The sequence below is a fragment of the Pteronotus mesoamericanus genome, unplaced genomic scaffold (genome assembly GCF_021234165.1).
Source record: "Pteronotus mesoamericanus isolate MK-2021 breed Mesoamerican mustached bat unplaced genomic scaffold, CSHL_Meso_final contig_173, whole genome shotgun sequence".
Lineage (NCBI taxonomy): Eukaryota > Metazoa > Chordata > Mammalia > Chiroptera > Mormoopidae > Pteronotus > Pteronotus mesoamericanus.
In genome coordinates, this window is record NW_026555072.1 from 3,246,363 (window position 1) to 3,265,966 (window position 19,604).

At 40.7% G+C, this 19,604-nt stretch overlaps 1 protein-coding gene across 1 annotated transcript in view; it reads left to right on the forward strand.

Annotated features, from left to right (window-relative positions):
• SLC9A7 (solute carrier family 9 member A7) overlaps positions 1 to 19,604 on the forward strand; it is a 214,750-nt gene that overhangs the window by 160,143 nt on the left and 35,003 nt on the right. Inside the window, exons 13-14 of the mRNA XM_054566516.1 lie at positions 4,443 to 4,502; positions 13,184 to 13,247. Coding sequence (XP_054422491.1) covers positions 4,443 to 4,502; positions 13,184 to 13,247 — 124 coding nt within the window. The remainder of the gene's footprint in view (positions 1 to 4,442; positions 4,503 to 13,183; positions 13,248 to 19,604) is intronic.

A 19,604-nucleotide genomic window follows, 5' to 3' on the forward strand; every position in this document is an offset into this window, starting at 1 on the left:
AATTGTTGAGCAACTTAAAAATATGACAGGATTATTTCATCAGATAAGCCTTATATATGTCCTGAGCACAACTCATGGCATGGTAGCTGTCTTCTTGCAGTCCCCAGATTAAGTGGCACACAGATGAAGTAGTGGTTATGGTAGAGGGTGGAATGGTGCACACCCAGATAGATAAATGAACAGGTAACCTTCCTACCCCAGAGTGCAGTAATACAATCACCCAAGGACAAGTTAGGACACTTTGTGCTGTATAATCCTATTAGGCTGAGAATTGATGATAAAGCTCTTTGTAAGATAACTTAAGGGATGAAAGCTATAAGAAGCCCTGAGCTCTTTATGTAATTTCATTTGTAACTGATATTTTAAAATAGGTTCAATATGGCACTTTGTAATCAAAGGCAGTATCCTGGAAGATGAAGAGCTGGGGCTCTGATGTCTAACAGACTCAGTTGCAATATTGGTTCCACCGTTTTCTAACTTTGTGATCTTGGACAACTTATTTAACCTCTGTAACTCCCAGTCTCCTCACTGGTTAAATAGGGATGACCATAGTGTGAGGACAAAATGTGATAATTAATAAATGTGATAAAGAACTTTCTCATTAAATGTACCATCTGGCACATGGTAAACATTTAGTATATTTTAGCTAGTATATTATCATTACTAATCATAGTACCACTACTACTACAATTACTATTATTATTATTAGTGGATCTTACATTAACAGAATGTAGCTTGCTTTTCTGGAATTTGTTATAACTTTTTAATACTATGGTAATATAGAGTCTGGATAAATCACGGTCTGAATGCATGACTAATTAAAAGTACCACTTTAAGAAGCATCACCTTCTCACTTGCATATTTCAGGGGATATTAGTAGCATGAGAATTTATGGATGTCTACCCCAGTGTTTCTTGATCACTTTTTCATTATTTCCCCCCTAAGGAGCCTTTAAAAATGTTTTCCCCAATTTTAGAGAGACCAAGCAGCAGTAGCAGCAGCTGATGAAGAGAGAGACAGTGGCAGAGGAGGGGCACCTTTTATTTCTGTTTTTAAAGGGACAGGACACTAGTTTTACCCCACTTCAACCTTGAAATGAGGGGGGTTGGGAAAGGAGGCTGAGTTCCTTCCCCCACCCTCTATCCCTGAGACCTGAAAGGGGGATTGAACCTGAGAGAGAGGAGAAGGGGTTTCTTCTTCAAAAACCCTCATCCATGACTCCTACCCCTTCACTCCTCCAGTAGCCCCCCTCCCAAGTCTCCTCTACCCCTCTCCTCTTTGGCCAAGAAAGGAGAGAAAGAGACCAAAAATTTCTTAGCAACACAGACCCTTCTCTGCTGCTGCTGCTGTTGCTGCTTGGCCCTGTCTGAAGACATCTCACTACACCCAAGAGCAGCCACTTCCCCACTCTCCTCTTCCGTCCCTCCTCCTCCACGCCCCCCTTTACTACCCTTTGTGTCATCCCCCACAGCTCCAGGGAAGGCACTCCAAAATTGGGGGCAGAAAAGTTACTGCAAATGTACCATCATATAATAAAGTCACATGACTGACTGCCCTTTCTTTAACACCTAAAATAGTCCATTGTAGGTACACTTTGCCTCCTAGCACAACCAAAAGAAGGACAACAACAAATTTAAAAACAAAAAATAACCAGAACTGCCTGAAAATCGAACTGTATAGAAGTCCCACAACCAAGGAGTTAAAGAAGAAACATTCATCCAGGTCGGTAAGAGGGACAGAGGCAGGCAGCCAGGGAAAAGAGGATGTGAAGCAAGGTGATGGCTGGTGGACCGGGCGATCCCACATTTCCCTGTGGATAAACCAGGAGGAATAGCTGGGGCATGAGATGGATCGCGCAATCCAGGGTTCCAGTGCGGGAAAAGAAAGCCTCAAAAATTCTGACTGTAAATACCGGTGGGGGATATGGTGGCAGAAGAAACTCCCAGCCTCACAAGAGAGTTTGTTGGAGAGACCCACAGGGTCCTAGAACATACACTCAACCACCCACCTGGGAATCAGCACCAGAAGGGCCCAATTTGCTTGTGGCTAGTGGGGGAGGTGACTGAAAGCCGCCCAGAGCAAGCAAGCAGCAGTGTTCCCTCTCGGACTCCTCCCCCACATCCGTCAGAACTCAGTGACCTGGGTTGCCCCGCCCTGGCGATAACCTAAGGCTTTGCCTGTTCCAACGTAACAGGTGCACTGAGACAAAGAAATATGGCCCAAATGAAAGAACAGATCAAAGCTCCAAAAATATAACTAAGTGACGAGGAGATAGCCAACCTATTAGATGGAGAGTTCGAAACACTGGTAATCAGGACGCTCACAAAAACGGTTGAGTATGGTTGCAAAATGGAGGAAAAAGTGAAGGCTATGCAAAGTGAAATAGAGAAAAATACACTGGGAACCAACAGTAAAGCGAAGGAAACCAGGACTCAAATCAATGATTTGGAGCAGAAGGAAGAGATAAACATTCAACCAGTACAGAATGAAGAAACAAGAATTCAAAAAATGAGGAGAGGCTTAGGAACCTCTGGGACAACTTTAAATGTTCCAACATCTAAATCTTAGGGGTGCCAGAAGGAGAAGAGGAAGAGCAAGAACTTGAAAATTTATTTGAAAAAATAATGAAGGAGGAACTTCCTCAACCTGGCAAAAGAAATAGACTCCAGGAGATCCAGGAAGCTAAGAGAGTCCCAAACAAGTTGGATCCAAGGAAGCACACACCAAGGCACATCATAATTAATTTACCCAAGATTAAAGATAAGGAGAGCATCTTACAAGCAGCAAGAGTAAAGGGGACAGTTACTTACAGAAGAGTGCCCACGGGACTGTCAGCTGATTTCTCAGGAGAAACCTTGTAGGCAAGAAGGAGCTGGAAAGAAGTATTCAAAGTCATGAAAGACAAGGCCCTACACCCAAGATTACTCTATCCAGCAAAGTTATCATTTAGAATGGAAGGGCAGATAAAGTACTTCCCAGATAAGGTCAAGTTAAAGGAGTTCATCATCACCAAGCCCTTATTATATGAAATGTTAGGGGGATTTATCTTAAAAAAAGATCAAAAACTATGAACAATAAAATGACAACAAACTCACAATTGTCAACAACTGAACCTAAACAAAAACAAACTAAGCAAACAACTAAAACAGGAACAGAACCACAGAAATGGAGATCAGAGGGGAGGGGGAGCAGGGAGATTGGGGGGGGAAGTACACGGAATAAGCAGCATAATTGGTAGGTACAAAATAGAAGAATAGTATAGGAAATGGAGAAGCCAAAGAACTTATATATATGACCTATGGACATGAAGTAAGAGGGGGAATGCTGGTGAGATGGGGAGTACAGGGCAGAGGGGAATAAAGGGGAGAAAAAAATGGGACAACTGTAATAGCATTATCAATTATATATATATATATATATAAAATAAATAAAAATATTTTTAAAAATGTTTCCCCAATTGTAATACCACAGTAAAATTTTAATACTACAGTTATTTTTCTTTTTAAGAACTTTAAACAGCAAAGACCTACTATGTGTCTATTTATGTACTATGGTGCTTTAGAAGCTACAAACCATTGTAATACCTAACCATATATTTTTTGTCCTACAAGAACCATTTTTTCACACCCATGGGGACGATATCACCCCCCATTGAGAATACATGATTTAATGCAGTTGTTCCTAACTGAGGGCAATTTTGCCTCCCAAGGGACATTTGGCAATGTCTGGAGACATTTTTTATTGCACTCGGGTGGGTGGGTGCTTACTGGTATCATGTGAATAGAGGCCAGTGCTCGAAATGTCAGTTTGTCCCAGCGATTATTAAGAAAGGTAAAAATGAGCGTGAACTCTTAAGGCCACAAGGTAAAGAAAATAGCAGAAGTTGGATTCCTGACCTTCAGGTTGAACGCATGGACAATGTGATATGCTTGTTTAGGGGGAAAAAAAGCCATCTTTGCATCTTAGGTATTGTTGTTGTTTTCAGTAATATAGTGCTTTTTGCTCTTTCTGTTAAATGTGTGTAAAAATGTGTGTGAACATTTCAAATATGTGTTCAGTAACAACTTTGTTTTCTATTTTTGTTTCGCTGTGTCTTACTCTATGAAACAGATGTATTCCTGAAAAAAATGTATAAATTCATTTCCTGCGAGTTGCATTTATTCCTTGGATTTCATTTCATTATATATTTGAGAGGCTTATCTTCATTCCTAATTGAGCCTGATTTTGACCTGGCTCCTAACATTGTTGCTTTAAATGCGAATTTAGCAGTCTCTCCGCCTCTCTGACTTTTAGAGAGTAGGAATAGTTTAAGAGAGAGTATGGATTTATGTTTAAAGTGAGACAGTCTGTTCTTTGATGGACATGGTTCAGGCCTTATGTCCAGAGTTCCTGGCTCCCGTATTGTCCCTGTCACACTCATGTTCCCTTCTTCTGCTGCCCAGAGTTGGTGTTGAAGAGCCCTTCGAGGAGGACCAGAATGAACACCGCTGGCAATACTTCAGGTGACACAAGGGCATCCTCCGAAACAAATTAACTGGGCCTGGCTTTTCTCAGCTTTTTAACCTGAGATGTTTCTCTTTATGCTATTTGTCTCTTTCTTCCTGCATGTGCCAACCCCTTGCCCCTTTTAGCAAAGAGGCAAGAGGTCAGGTCAACTCTAATCATTCTTCCACTCTTTCTCTGGGCTGCTTGATATATCAATGTTCCTGAGATTCTGTCCCATTACCCTGCATTTTGGACAATGCTGGCGTATATCTTCTTGTACAACTGAACTTAAGAGCATCATATTTGCAGAGCCACAAATACTTTCCCTACAAAATCCTGCTAATTTTCTAATAAACAAGACTTCCAACTCATGAAGAGAACTAGAATTTCATATTTCAGACATGGTTGGGGTATGGCTCACACCATCTTAATTAAGTACAGTTTTAGTTTTTAAAATATGTTTTTGTGCATTTGCACATTATCATGGTGAATCAAAAGATACAAAAAACAGGCATTTTTAAGCCAGAAGATAATTAAAGGCACTTCTAATGCATTTTTTTCCCTCAGTGCACATCCAAGTTTTTGATTTGATTATGCTTAATGGTGGTGATGTTGGGCAATCAGAATAAAGACTTTAATGTTCTTTCCTTTCTGTATCTTTAACTCGCATGCTTTCTTCCTGGTCTGATTTTGGGTTCTGGTCAATAATTCAAGTGCAAAATAGGCTTGAACTTTGTTCTTGGCATTGTGAAAGTATTTCACTCTTTGAGCACAGTGTGAAAGCAGCTGTATCTTGGGATATCAGTAGGCCCTAGATGCATTCTGTAATGACACACATACAATTAATTGAAGCATGCAAGTTTTCTAGGTTTTAACTTTTTTCTACTGTTTAAAATACACACATACACATTCATTTTTGGAGATCTGACTTTAGATACTGGTTAAGTTGCAGAGGAAACCCTCTCCTTTGAAATATTCCAACTCCAAGAAGGAAGTTTCTTCAGGTAAAGCACAGATTATTAAACTTGGGACATGAGAGGATTCAGATTCTGATCTGTTGTTCAAGGTTTTGTATGAATGTGTGTGTCTAATAGTACTCAAATTATTTAGGACCTCTGCCATTCAAATTAAAAAAAAACTATCAATTAAACTAGATAGTTCTAAATTTGTAAGTTTCAGAAGTTCTAAAATTTCTTCAATTTTATGACATTTTATATAGCAGTTAAATCAGAATGTACATATTATACCAGAAAGGAAATTATTCATTTTTTTTTTTGTATTTAATCATTCCACAATGAGCACATCTGTTTGATTGCTTCGTTTTCTCATTTGGTATGGGATTTTCATGTTTGTTTCATTCTTAATGAAAATAAGGATAATTCAGTTTATTCCAGAAGAAAAGACTGTTGTATGTGCTCTGATGAGCTCAACTCTGATGTATCAGGGAAATGTTAAAATATGATAGAGTAAAACAGCACACAAGGTTCCAGATTGATTCAGAGCATTACAGTGAGTCAGAAGAGAAATGTGTATTATGGACAGTTGCCTAAAACTAGGAATTTCAAAAAGTCAGGGAACTCCTAAGTCTTCTGAGGCATTATACCAAAATACTGTGCCTAGTCTTTCTTGCTGCCCAGAACACCACCAAACACCCTGGCCCATTGCTTAACCTCCTGTCTCCGGAGACCAGGTTGATTCTGGGCTATGCCCCAAGAACAAGATTCCTTGTGGTGGTCCTGTCATCCTTGGAGATTGGTCAGAGGGGCCCTCACCCCTGCCAGAAAATTAATGATTAAATTGTCCTAAAGTAAACAGCCTTCAATGGGGAAAGAAATCACAGAGCACCATTAGAATCTCATGGCCCCTGGACTGTTTTCTTTTGTTATTTAAAAATCAGTAGCAATCTGGGAAGTAGGTCTTTGTTTCCATGCTCAGAAATCTCCTATCAGCACTTATACCAGGAGCAGGGTCCTCCCACATTTCTCTGCCTGTGGGAGGGCCCAGGAGGTCCTTTTAGGCTCCATGCTGTCGAGTTTGAACTGCATCTTAGACAGGTAGCTCATAGCAAGTGGTAACAGCAAGGATCAGAACTTCTACAGCAGAGGTACATAAAAGCAAGAAAAGTGGATGCTGGGTAACAATGACCTTAGAAATGATGATTTCCTGGGGATGGGTACAATGAGATCAGAATATGGATGTATTTGTTGGAATTTGATTAACTAGCATTTTTCCCCTTGCTCTTTCCTTTTAGGAGAATCTCAACAAAATATTCCAGGATTTATCTGGAAAAGAACACTACATAATTATTAGAATCTATATCTACCTATTCATCTATTACCTGTATTTACCTATTATAGCACCTGTGTCCATGAATCTTAACAATTTGTGGTTTTCAGACCCTGAAATAATATAAGATACTGAATCATCAATAATAGTACATTAGAGAGCCAAGAAAATATAGTGATGTGTTTTTGAAACATTTTCAACAAGGATGTAATTAAATATTCCTGTTTCATTTTCACCAAGGATATAATTAAATAGCCTTTTTTAGTTGTGAAAAAAATTTTTATCTGTAAAAAAAATTGAAATGATGGGACAATGAATACCCAAGCTCTAACCTGGATAAGTCAATTGTTAACATTTTATCATATTTGTCTGGTCATTTTCACTCTGTCACTCTCTCTCAGCCATTTCAGAGTACTTCATAGTACATTGCAGATATCATGACTTTCTAACCCTAAATATTTCACATATATCTCCTAGGAATCCAGTCTGTGACATAATCACAATACCTTTATCACACCTGAGAAAAAGTAACATGAATTTTACACACACACTGGATCCAGGATACAATCAAAGTTTATTTTGGTTGTTATGTCTCTCTAATCTCTTTTAGTCTACAACAATACTCAACCTCCCTTTTTGTGTGTTTTTAAGTTCTCAGGACAATTGTCTTACAAAGTTTCCACAATTTGAATTTTTATGATTTGTTTTCCTCATGACTTGAGGTAATCATTTTTTTTTTAGAAAAAAAAAACTGTAGAGGTGATGTTATAAATTTTTCTTAATTTTATTTATTCATTTTAGAGAGAAGAAAGGAGGGAAAGATGGAGAGAAACATCAGTGTGTGGTTGCCTTGCACGTGCCTCCTACTGGGGGCCTAGCCTGCAACCCAGGAATGTACTCTGACTGGGAATCCAACCAGTGACCCTTTGGTTTGCAGGCCGGCACTCAATTCACTGGGCCACACCAGCCAGGGCTGATGTCACACATTTCTTGTTTCACTTTATCATGTGGTGCTTATTGCCAGACTGACCTTTATTAATGATGCTAAACTTGATCACTTTAGACCCTAGGTCTCTCCCCTGTAAAGGTGTCATTTTTCCTACATAATTAAAAAATAATCTGTATATCTGTTCCTTGACTGGACCTTTTGCCTTCTTTTTTTTCAATAGCTATATATATATATTTATTTTATTTTTTCCATCATCATTTCTCCCCACTATACTCTCTTCCAGCTCCACCCACTCCCTCCCACCAATAATCACCACATGGTTGCTTGCGTGCATGACTTTTTTCTCTTTTTCTTTTCTTTCTTGTTTGCTCTCCCCATCTTGCCCCAGAGCTGTCAGCCTGCTTTCTTTTCTTTTATTTTACATATATATATTTTATTGTTCAAATACACTTGTCTCCATTTTCCCGCCACCACTTTCCCCTGCCCCACCCAGCCCCACCTCCCACCCTCCATCCTTTCCCACTTTGACTTTGTCCATGGGTCCTTTATACATATTCCTTGATTTGAACCTTCCTCTTCTTTTTCCCATTACCCTCCTCCCTCCTTCCCTCTTGTTACTATAGGTTTGTTTTTTCTTTCAATGTTGCTGGTTGTATTTTTCTTGCTTGTTTGTTTCGTTGATTAGGTTCCACTTATAGGTGAGATCATATGGTATTTGTCTTTCACCACCTGGCTTACTTCACTTAGCATAATGCTCTCCAGTTCCATCCATGATGTCGCCAAGGGTAGTAGCTCTTCTTTCTGCTGCATAGTATTCCATTGTATAAATGTACTATAGTTTTTGATCCACTCATTTACTGATGGGCACTTAGATTGCTTCCAGCACTTGGCTATTGTAAATTGTGCTGCTGTGAACACTGGGGTGCATGGGTTGTTTTGAATTGGTGTTTTGGGATTCTTAGGGTGTAATCCCAGAAGTGGAATTGCTGGGTCAAAAGGCAGTTCCATTTTAGCTTCTGAGGAAATTCCAAACTTTTCCACAGTAGCTGCACCAGTCTGCAGTCCCACCAACAGTGCACTAGGGTTCCCTTTTCTCCACAGCCTCGCCAGCACGCGTTGTTTGTTGATTTGTTTATGATGGCTATTCTGACCAGTGTGAAGTGGTACCTCATTGTGGTTTTAATTTGCATTTCTCTGATGGCTCGTGTTGCTGAACATCCTTTCATAGGTCTTTGGGCCCTGTGGATGTCCTCCTTGGAGGAGTGTCTGTTCAGGTCCTTTGCCCATTTTTTAAAGATTTTATTTATTTATTTTTAGAGAGAGGGGAAGGGAGGGAGAAAGAGGGAAACATCAATGTGTGGTTGCCTCTCATGCGCCCCCTACTGGGGATCTGGCCCGCAATCCAGGCATGTACTCTGACTGGGAATTGAACTGGTGACCCTTTGGTTTGCAGACCAGCGCTCAATCCACTGAGCCACACCAGCCAGGGCTGCCCATTTTTTAATTGGATTGTTTGTCCTCCTGGAGTGGAGTCATGTGAGTTCTTTATGTATTTTGGAGATCAAATCCTTATCCGAGGTATCATTGGCAAATATATTTTCCCATACGATTAGTGATCCTTTGCCTTCTTTTCCCCCTTAGCTCCCCCACCTCCTCTCTGGTCACTCAGTCTGTTCCTTGTTTCCATGCCTCTGGTTCTATTCTGCTCCTTTGTTTGTTTTGTTCATTAGGTTCCTGTTATACATGAGATTATATGGTATTTGTCTTTCACTTCCTGTCTTATTTCACATAGAACAAAAATTTAAAGAAAAACTATCTATAGAGTGATCCTTTGACATCATATGAATAGCCAGACTCCAAACAACATTTTACCTACTGTAAATCATCCACTGATGACCCTTGCTTGAAATAGTTATTTTACTAGGAGTGGAAAATAGTGATTCTCTAATTCTGTCATTCCTTTCATGTTTATAAGATGACATTTATCTGTAAAGAGGAGCTTTCAGAGGGTTTTAAAATTTATTTTATATATTGATGAAATCAGGAGTCCCTCCAAGTGTCCGTTTGAGCAAACTGTTACTTCATGTTTGTGGCACTTGGGATTGTGTCTCTGCAGGATCTCAGCAGGCATCTTGGGTGTTATTACTGAGAAGGCAGAAAGTAGGAGACAGTTGTCACTTTTTTAGTTGAGAAAAGAATGATGCTAGAGAGATGTGGCTGGAGTGAGTACTTTCTAAAAACTTCACTGCCCAATTTGGTAGCCACCAGCCACATGTAGTTATTTAAGTTTAATTTTAATTAATTAAAACTAAATAAAATTTGTAAACTAACTAACAAAATAAACCACAGGCGTGAAAACATGCAGCAGACTGAACGTGTCCAGAAGGAATGGGGAAAGAGGACAATGGTGGAAGGAAGGAGAAGGGACTAAACAAAGAACATGTATGAGTGACCCATGGACATGGACAACAGAGTGGGAACTGACTGTGGGAGTGGGGGGTGGGGTGGGATGAGTGGAGGAGGACAAAGGGGGAAAATTGAGACAACTGTAATAGAATAAACATGCTTTAAAAATAAAAAAAAATTAAAAACAAAATTTAAAATGCAGTTCCTCAGCCATCTTAACCACATTTCTAGTGCTGAGTGGCCACATGTGGCTAGTGGCTACCATTCTGAACAGCACAGATTTAGAACACTGCCATCATTGCAGAAAAGTTCCATTGGACAGTATAGATCTAGAATCACTCTTAAGTTCCCCCAAACAAAATGTTGAACATCCCGAGTTGGGGATGAGGTTTGGATGGCTCTAATTTTGTGAGTTTATCCAATTATTTCATTGTTTCATGTTTTGTTCTTTTGATTCTAGCCTGGCCATGTGGCCCCAGGCTGAATAGATGTGTTCCACTGATGTTGCCAGGACTTGAGTGAAAATAGTCAAAACCTAGTGTTTATAAGCAGTTCTTGTTAGACGGAATTTATTTTAATTTTTGCTTAACAATTTTTCCCTCCCAGTAGAGATTAGTTAAAAGAATAGAGGTGCTACATTTCACTTGGCAGGTTTTACTGTATTTGACTTAATTTTCTTCATTGTAGTACAGGACACTCTTCAGCCTTTTTTCTTACCCTTAGGCTTGCTGTTTCACCTAGGCTGATAAAGTCAATTGGTTTTATCTCTACTGACATGAAAGCCACATGCAAAGGCTAATACACCTGTTTCAAAATTCACGGTACAGAAAGGAGAGATTATTAGTGCCAGATCTGAATGGCCATATTCTTGGCCATAATGTACTTTATATCCTTCAGATCTCATATACTTGTTGCTGCTGCCCTACAATAGCCTCTCTGTGTTTAGGCTGAGGGCTTTCAGGTCACCTGGAATTCTGGTAGGCTGTCTGGGAGATGTTGGGGTAACTGGCACTGTGCCGCCTCTAACTGTGCACCGGGAGCTCATCTGAGTCAATTAGTCTGTCATGAAGTGGCTTTGAGCTGTTACAGAATCCACAGAACAAGGCCTAACATTGGACTCCTAGCTGCTGATTTTACAAATGCTCTCAAAACTGCCCTGTAGAAGACTTTTCTCTGTGTAATACACATTAAGAGACTCTCAAAACAGGTGAGTGTTCAGGATCAACATCGAGGAATTCAATTTGTGACCTCTTCTCTACCACTTTGGTACATTAGACACTTTGGGTGCACTGATGCTCTGGTGTGACTTTTGTGGGCAGTACTGGGGCCCCTGAATTATATGGAATTCCTGTCAAAAAATATCTGTGAAATATGTTGCTTAAAAGCCCCTGGATCATGTCCAGTTGTGAGGATAAGCCTCCAGCCCTCAGAAACTCCTGCCTAGAAGCAGCTTATGGACACGTAGGAAAGTTTATCTAATTTACCGCAAAGGTCTCATTAAACCTCAGGCCCATGGGGAGGAAATTGGGCACTGGGTACACTGTGGGTTTTAACTAAGTGCTCAGAACAGTGCCTGGCAAAATATGGGGTAATTGCTCCCTTTCCTTCTATAACCCCACCCTGTCCAGGGGCATGCACTTTTGGTTAGTGCTTGACAAACCTGGAATAAGAGGAGAGGTTGGTTTTGGAGGTAGAAGTGCATCTATGTTGTCTTCTATTCCTGTTTTCCATTAGTATCTTTTCCCAAGAAATATCCTGGGCATCATAGGTGAGGGAGAGGAAAGGAGAGGAGGAAAAGTAAGGTATGCACACACAGGGATTTGTGCTTCTGCTGGTCTGCTCGTTGGAGTAAGAACCCTGGTAGCAGACTGCAGATAACACCCTGCTAAGGCCATTCAGCAGCTCTCTTCAGGCTAAAATCAGATCTGCTGAATGCTGTTCTTGGTTTACTTTGTGTAATACCATATGTTCTTTGTGATACTGGAAGGAGTGAGGGAAGATAGAGAATTTTCCTGACATCTTTGCTTTTTCCCTCATTGTCCCATGTTATCCATGTCACCTATATCAGAATCAGGAAAACACAGGAATAAAGAATTAACAGATGGCAACCATTGGTATATTACTGAGCCAAGAAAGCACTTTTATGGAATTTGTTATAAATGGATTTTGCCACTTTGCTTTTGTTTTTTGTGTTCAGTTCACCTCAGATGTGTGACTTCTCAGGTCATCTCTGCTACAGGAGGACATGGGGGCACCAGGATAAAAAATTAAAGATATATGCATGCTGAAGTATTTAGAGGAAATGTACTGATTCCTGCAACTTTATTTGAACTCATCCAAAAAATAATATGGGTGATAGAGAGATGTATAGATGTGTAATAAAGAAAATACAGGGAGGGGAAGGGGAAGGGTCAGATTAAGGAACAGGTGTGAAAGACACATGGATGAATCCAAGGTGGGGAAGGATGGGGGGTTGGTGGGGGTTGGGACAGGAGAAAGTGGTGGTAGGTAAATGAGACAAATGTATTTGAAAAATTAAAAAATATATAAATTTTTTAAAACAGAAAATACAGCAAAATGTTAATGGTAGGATCTAGGTGGTGGATATATAGGTGTTCACTATAAATCCTTTCAGCACTTCCTTGGATGTATAAAAAGTTTCATAACAAAAGGTCAAGGAAATAAATGGATGTCAGGGCAGAAGTGAGAAGCAATAGAGAGGAAAAGGCCTGGTGCAGTGGGACCCACATTTTTATTATGGACAGTCTGCTGCAGGAAAGCAGATCAACAGTTGCCAGCTGGTGCTATTCCCTAGAGGCCTTGCTCAGGGTATAAGCACACAGGATTTATTGCCTCTCCTACCCCCTGGGATCTGATGTGGTATATAACCTCTTTCACACAACTTTTGCATGACAGCCTTCCTCTTCTTTTAGCTACCCATTCCTTCCGCTTTGGGAAGATGGTCAAGCTCTTGCCAACTTTCAGCCAGAAATGTTGCCATGGCCCAAGCTAATACTCTCCATTATTCTCCTTGTCTTTTTACCTGGTGACTTACAGAGTTGGTGTTGACCCAGATCAAGACCCACCACCCAACAACGACAGCTTTCAAGTCTTACAAGGGGTAAGTCACAAGACATGCTTCTTCCCAGGGAAAACATTATTAAAAATAGCTAAAATTTATTAAGTATTTACTATATACCAGGCACTTTAAATGAATTCTGTCATTGTGATCTTGACAAGAACTTAATGAGGTATTTGCTATTATCCCATTTTATGAATTAGAAACTGAAGTTTGAGAGTGTCAGTGAATTATACAAGGCCAGAGAATTAGAAAGTGATGGAGCCAGGATTTGATCACAGAGATAGTGTTCTTAAACAACATATTAAGGGGGTGGGCTAGCCAGAAAGAGTGCTTAAGCTAAGTCCCCAACTCCCTACCTTCCATCAATGGATATATTTGATAAACTGGTGATTGGTTCATTGTAACTGGTTCTGATCTCTCAGTGGTGCCCAGGCAAAGGAAGGAAAGGTATGTGATTGCAGGCTCTCCTGTTCTTCTAGGGCCTGGGGTCCTCAAAGCTCTCTGAGTTTTCCTCCAGCCCACTGATGGCAGAGCAGCAGCCCTTATCCCTACATAGGCTGAAGGTCACAGCAAGGTTAACAGTTAAGGCTTGGGCAGGGCAGTAGCAGTAATTGGCGGGGGAGGGAAGCTGTAGAGACAGTGAGTGGAAGAGCCCTATTGCAACATTTAAAGTGACCACAGGGAAGACTGGCTGTTCCAGCAGAGAATGTTAATGGTTGTTGTTATGTCCATCTGCACCAGTTACTATTGTTGCACAATAAACTGTCCCAAATGTAGAAGAGTGAACAATGATTTCTTCTACTCATGGATTCTCTAGGTCAGGAATTTGGAAAGGGCCTAGTACCATGGCTTGCTTTTGCACCATAAAGAAGGCCAGGGGTAACGTGAAGCTGGGGCTGGAATCATCTGAAGGTTGATTTGCTCCTGTCTGGCTCCTGGGCTGGGAGGATTCACACAAGGACAGTCAATTAGAATGCTGCTTTGTGGCTTCTCCATGTGGCCTCAGGGAGCTGGACATGTCATGTCAAAGTGGTAGACATGTCATGCTTTTATGCTGCCGTACCACCCCTGTTGTGGAAATGGCAGGATGATTTTGTCTCCAGGTTTTGCTCTTTTTCCAGGCTGGCATTTCCTGGGCAGGCCAAGTGGTAGAAAGGAGAGTTTTGATAAGAGCAGAAATTTTTTCCAAAATGTTATTTTTTGCCCTCGGGAGTCAAGAACAATTTTGATCAGCATTGAATATCCAGTGCTCAGCATAGTGTCTAGCACCTGGGGAGCTCAATAGGTATTTGATGGGCAGATGCAAGCATGATGCACCAGTGCAGAAGAAAGCTTCACTGACCACATGCATGTGTTGTCCGCTAAACCATGTTGATTGTTTCTTTTTCTTCCAGCCAGCTTTGAATTATACTCATCATTGCACTTCATCCTAAATCCAGTCTACATATTTCACATTCCATAGGATCTTCTAAATGAGTTCATCTACCAAATCACATGTAACAAGTGTTGCAAAATGTGGTGCTGTGTGGGGCCCAGGGGATACTTTTCTGATTTTTTTCTCTTTGAGGGTGGTCACAGCCTGATAAGGCATTTTTGGTGTTGATGCCCCTTAAGGGACACAAAGCCATGCCCTCTGCAAGTTCTGGGTATTTTGGGAAGAGCTTTCAATGAACTACATTGGATATTTGGTACCCACTTCAGTGGTGCTCCAGAAGACCTTTGTGATTATAATAGAATTGGCCATTATGCCAGTTGGGAACATGTGGTTTCAATGAGTTCTTTTTTTGAAAAGTTGCTCTTTGACCCTAGCTTTGATTAAGGACTTTAGTAAACAGGGTTCAGAAATTGTGCACTTGGAAGCTAATTTAGAGTATAACAGTTTGGGAGATCTTAAGACTCACCTCCAAGACAAACCTGGGTGAAAATTGTGATGGGTGTCTTCATTTCACTGAGAGGAAAATAATGGCTCTGGTAGGATATGACTACCCCATTCCAGTGTATTCTCCACAGACTAACAGCCAATCAAAATAAATTTTATAAGAAAAACAGTCTAATTCCAACTGGATAACCAGGGTTTAGAGAGATTTCATTTTGACAGTTCTTAAAAATCACACACCTCCCAGCCCTTTTTGCTGTTTGCCATTGCTCTTGCCTTTGGACACAAGCATCTATAAAAGCAAATACAGGAAATAGATTGGTAGGTTTCATGCAGCTGAACTTATTATACATCTCATAGGAACTGCACATGGACACAGTTGGCTTGTAACCAAACTTAGTAACACACTTGCTGTCACTTTTGCATGGAAATGTTTTAGAAAGCAGTGGGTCCTAAGTGCTGAGGGTTCTGACAGTGCATTTATTTCATGTAGTGACAGCTAAGATAGTGCCTCCTGCTCCAGGTGGGTAAACCTTCCTGGATGGGTAAACTCAGTGACTCAGTGTTCCTGGCAGCTCCCTGGAGGACACTTTGGACCAATTGTAAAAACTCACAGCCACTTTTGCTGCACTCCCAGTTGTGCCCAGTTGGCCAGACCTACCTAGGAACTGTGTCACAGCTTCCCTTTAACTTCCCTTTTTCCAAGTCTCAGACACAGGCATGCAAAGGGCCCCCAAAGTCAGTTCCATTGGCATTTCAAGATTTCTGTCAGACTGGAAACAAAAAGACGAACTTCAAGTTTGGTTCCCCAGGATACCTTCTTAAAAATGGCTCATGCCCTTCTGCAGAAAGGGCCTTATTTCTCTAAATCTTCCTGGCCTGACCTTTTTGGTACAGTGAACCACTATCAGCAGTGCTGTGATTACTCAGTGGTCATGAGAAACAGTAAAACAGAGAAATAAGTGGGCTTCTCATTTTTGGGTGAAACCCTGGGTTCTTGCAGTTTCCCCTGAAATGGATCCAGATCACACACAGTGTTGTCATGAAAGTGAAATCAGAGGTGGAAAAAGTCCAGATGTTTGTTCTCCATTAGAAAAGAAAGGGCAGTTCTCTTTACCTCATTTTCTAAATGATCTTTCTAAAAACAAACAAAAAAGTGATATTTGATGGGAATGCATATTTTATAGAGAGCACAATTTTCCTTTCTGGTTCTAGAAGATCAAGGTTATAATCAGAGTCATGGCTACAGGGCCACAGAATATTAGCTTATGTGGATGAAGGAAAGGAGCTGTTGGCTAGAACTTTTTTGGCTTTATGTGACGGAAGTATAAGAATATTGTGGGCAGAATTTAGCTTCATGTTCCTGGCAGGTTTGACTCATTAGAACAAAACAAAACAAAACAAAAACCTCCGTTGCTTTGTTTCTCGGAGGTCCTGGTGACTTTGCAACCAAAACAAAAACAAGCGCAGCTGGAGGCAAACTGCCCAGGCCTGGAGATGGCCTCACACCCCATTCAAGTGGGGACTTTTCATGCCAGACCCAGCTGAGATTTGTGTTGGCCGGACATGCAGACATATCATTCACTTCCTTCCACAAGTTTATAGTAGGGCACTCATTGATGAGCCTTAGCTAGGAGCCCGAATCTGAATTTTTCCTGGCTTTATCATCTCAGCAGGACAAGGTCACAAGCAGGATATTAGTGGAATGTGGAGGAAAGGAAACCACTGTGCTTGCAGTGCCTGTGTGTGTATGTATGTGTGTGCATGCACACAAGTGTGAAAACTGCAGAAAATCAGCTGTTCTTACTTGCATTGACATATAAGTTTCTGGGCAAGTTGGATTTGTTTGTTTCTAGGTTCTCCTCCAGCGTTCCCCTAGGCTGATATCTGATACCCAGTCACTTATATCTTTAACATCAGTTGCTGAAATGTTGTTCCTCAAATGCTGACTTTCTCATCCTCATACCACCAAGCTTTTCTTTTTGTTCCTTTTGCCTGCCTTGGGCCCCCTGTTTTCCCTTTCTGCTATTCTTTTTTTCCTTAAAGTTCAAAATTAACATTAATTTATTCATTCATTTAACAAATATTTATTGAGTGTTAGGGTGGTCAGTGACAGGGACTGTGAAAGAATTCACAAAGAGAAGAAAGTACAAAGAGTAAAGGTTTTATTTTTACTTTCCCAAGAGAGGGAAAGGGCTAGGTGTGGAGATGTGCACCAGCGCCAGCACCAGCTCTGAGGGGTTCAGGCCATGAGTTTTTATTAGGTAATGGGGTGGTTGTAGAGCAGGACATTTCAGTTATGCTGCAACTTGTTTCGATGGTATCTTTGGTGCAGGGTCCAGTCGTCCAGTTGTTGTGGTCTGGGGTCTGGTCATTGTTGTCAGGTCATTGTGGTCTGGTATGTCTTGTTTCATGGGTTCCTGGAGCCTCTATGCCTTCAGGGAGCTTCCTGTAATTTTCTAGTCCTGAGGATTAAGGCTCATAAAAAAATTAGGGTCAGTCATGCTTGGGGGTCTAGCCAGCTCTGGGAAAGAGAGTCTCAGAAAGTGGCTTTTGTCCTGTTATTGAGCATCTGTTATATTTCAGACATTCTTTTGGGCTCTGCGAATACATCTGCAAACAAGTCAGATGAATCTTTGTCCTCAAGGGTTTGGTGACAGTGTGATGGAAGGGTAAGGGTGGAGAGTGGCAGAAGTGAGCTTCTGGAGGGCCTCATCTGCTTTTATTCTATGGACTGTAGGCCTGTCCTCCTACTACTCCAATGGCCCCCACAGACCAGCAGCCTGGGCATGACCAGAGTTCATTAGAAATGCAGACTCTCAGGTCCCACTTTGACCCACTGAATCAGAATCTTCATTTGAACAGGGCTCCTAAGGGGTTTTGTGTACACACTGCAGTAAGCACTGGGGAGCTTTTGAGTCCCTGTTTTCATGACCTTTTATTACTCCCTTTTGAGAAATCTTGGCCCCATCATCCCAGGAACATGAAAAAGATCCAAATCTGGTTGCATCATTTATTTACTCTTTTGCTCTGCATTAGTTCTGTTTTCCTGCTGTAACAAATTAGCATAAATTTAGCAGCTTAAAACGACGATCTTACAGTCCCGTAGGTCACATGTCTAGGGGGCTCCACTGATTTCTCTTTTTCAGGTCCCTCAAAGCTGAAATCAAGTTATCTTCAGGGTTGGGTTTTGCCACTTCCAGGGTCATCCAGGTCATTGGCAGAATTCATGCTTTTGTAGGGCTGAAGCCCCATTTCCTCACTGGCTGTTGGCCAGGGGGTCAAGCTCAGCTCTTAGAAGCACCTGCATTTTCTGGTTCATAGTCCCATCCAACTTCAAAGCCAAGAATAGTGAAGCAGGTCCCTGTCACACTTTGAATCTCTCCTGCATCTTCTTCTATTGCATCTAACTCTTTTGCCTGCCTTGTCCACTTTTGAGGGTCCATGTGATTATATTGGACCCACCTGGAAAACCTTCAGTCCATCTACAAAACCCCTTTTGCTATGTAACATAACATACTCACAGGCTCCAGTGATTAGGATGGAAAAATCTTTCAGGAACTGGTATTCTGCTCTATCTCTGAGAAAAGCATAAGCCATTCTTATTATTGTAATGACCTTAACTTAAAAAATCTTTCAACAATAAGAATAGAATAAGGTTCAGTTCTACCCAGAAATTCACTAGTTCTAGAAAAATTATTTTGAAAATAGAACCTTTTGCCACCCCTCAGTTCTTTAATCTGCTTTCTTTTTCTTCATCACATATGTCACCATATAGGTATCTCTCTGTCTCCCCCTCTGGAAATGTGCTCAAGGTGCATGAGCTGGGTCTTATTCCTCTTTATGCTTCTAGTACCCAGCATGTTGCCTGGCAGGCACACAGTCAGTGCTTAATAAATGAAGAATAAATAGATACTCAATATTATATGCTGAAAAATCGTAATAAACAGAGTTGGTGGTATTTTTTTTCTTGAAGGGGTTTTCCCATTAATATTGTCAGTAAAAAGTTTTAAAAAATACCTCATGTAACTCATAAGAACAGAGAATAGAATGGTGGTTACCAGAGTCTTGGGGAATTGGGGAGATGTTTAAGGGTTTAAACTTGTAGCTAAAAGGTGAGTAACATCTGGAGATCTAATGCACAGCATAGTGAGTATCAACAACACTGTATTATAAACTACAAAGTTGCTAAGAGACTAGGTATTAATTGTTCTTACCACAAAAAAATAATTATTGGGTTGATATAGGTATTAAATAACACTGCAGTGGTAATTATACTGCAATATACAAATACATGAAATCAACACATTGTATACCTTAAACTTACCTGATGTTATATATCAATTATCTTTCTTTATTTTGATTTAATTTACTTTAAAAAATATTTTATTGTTTATGCTGTTACAGTTGTCCCAATTTTCTCCCTTTGCCCCCCTGGACCCAGCCTGCCCCCCACTTCCATAATCAGTTCTCTCACCGTTGTCTATGTCTATGAGTCATACATGTATATTCTATAACTA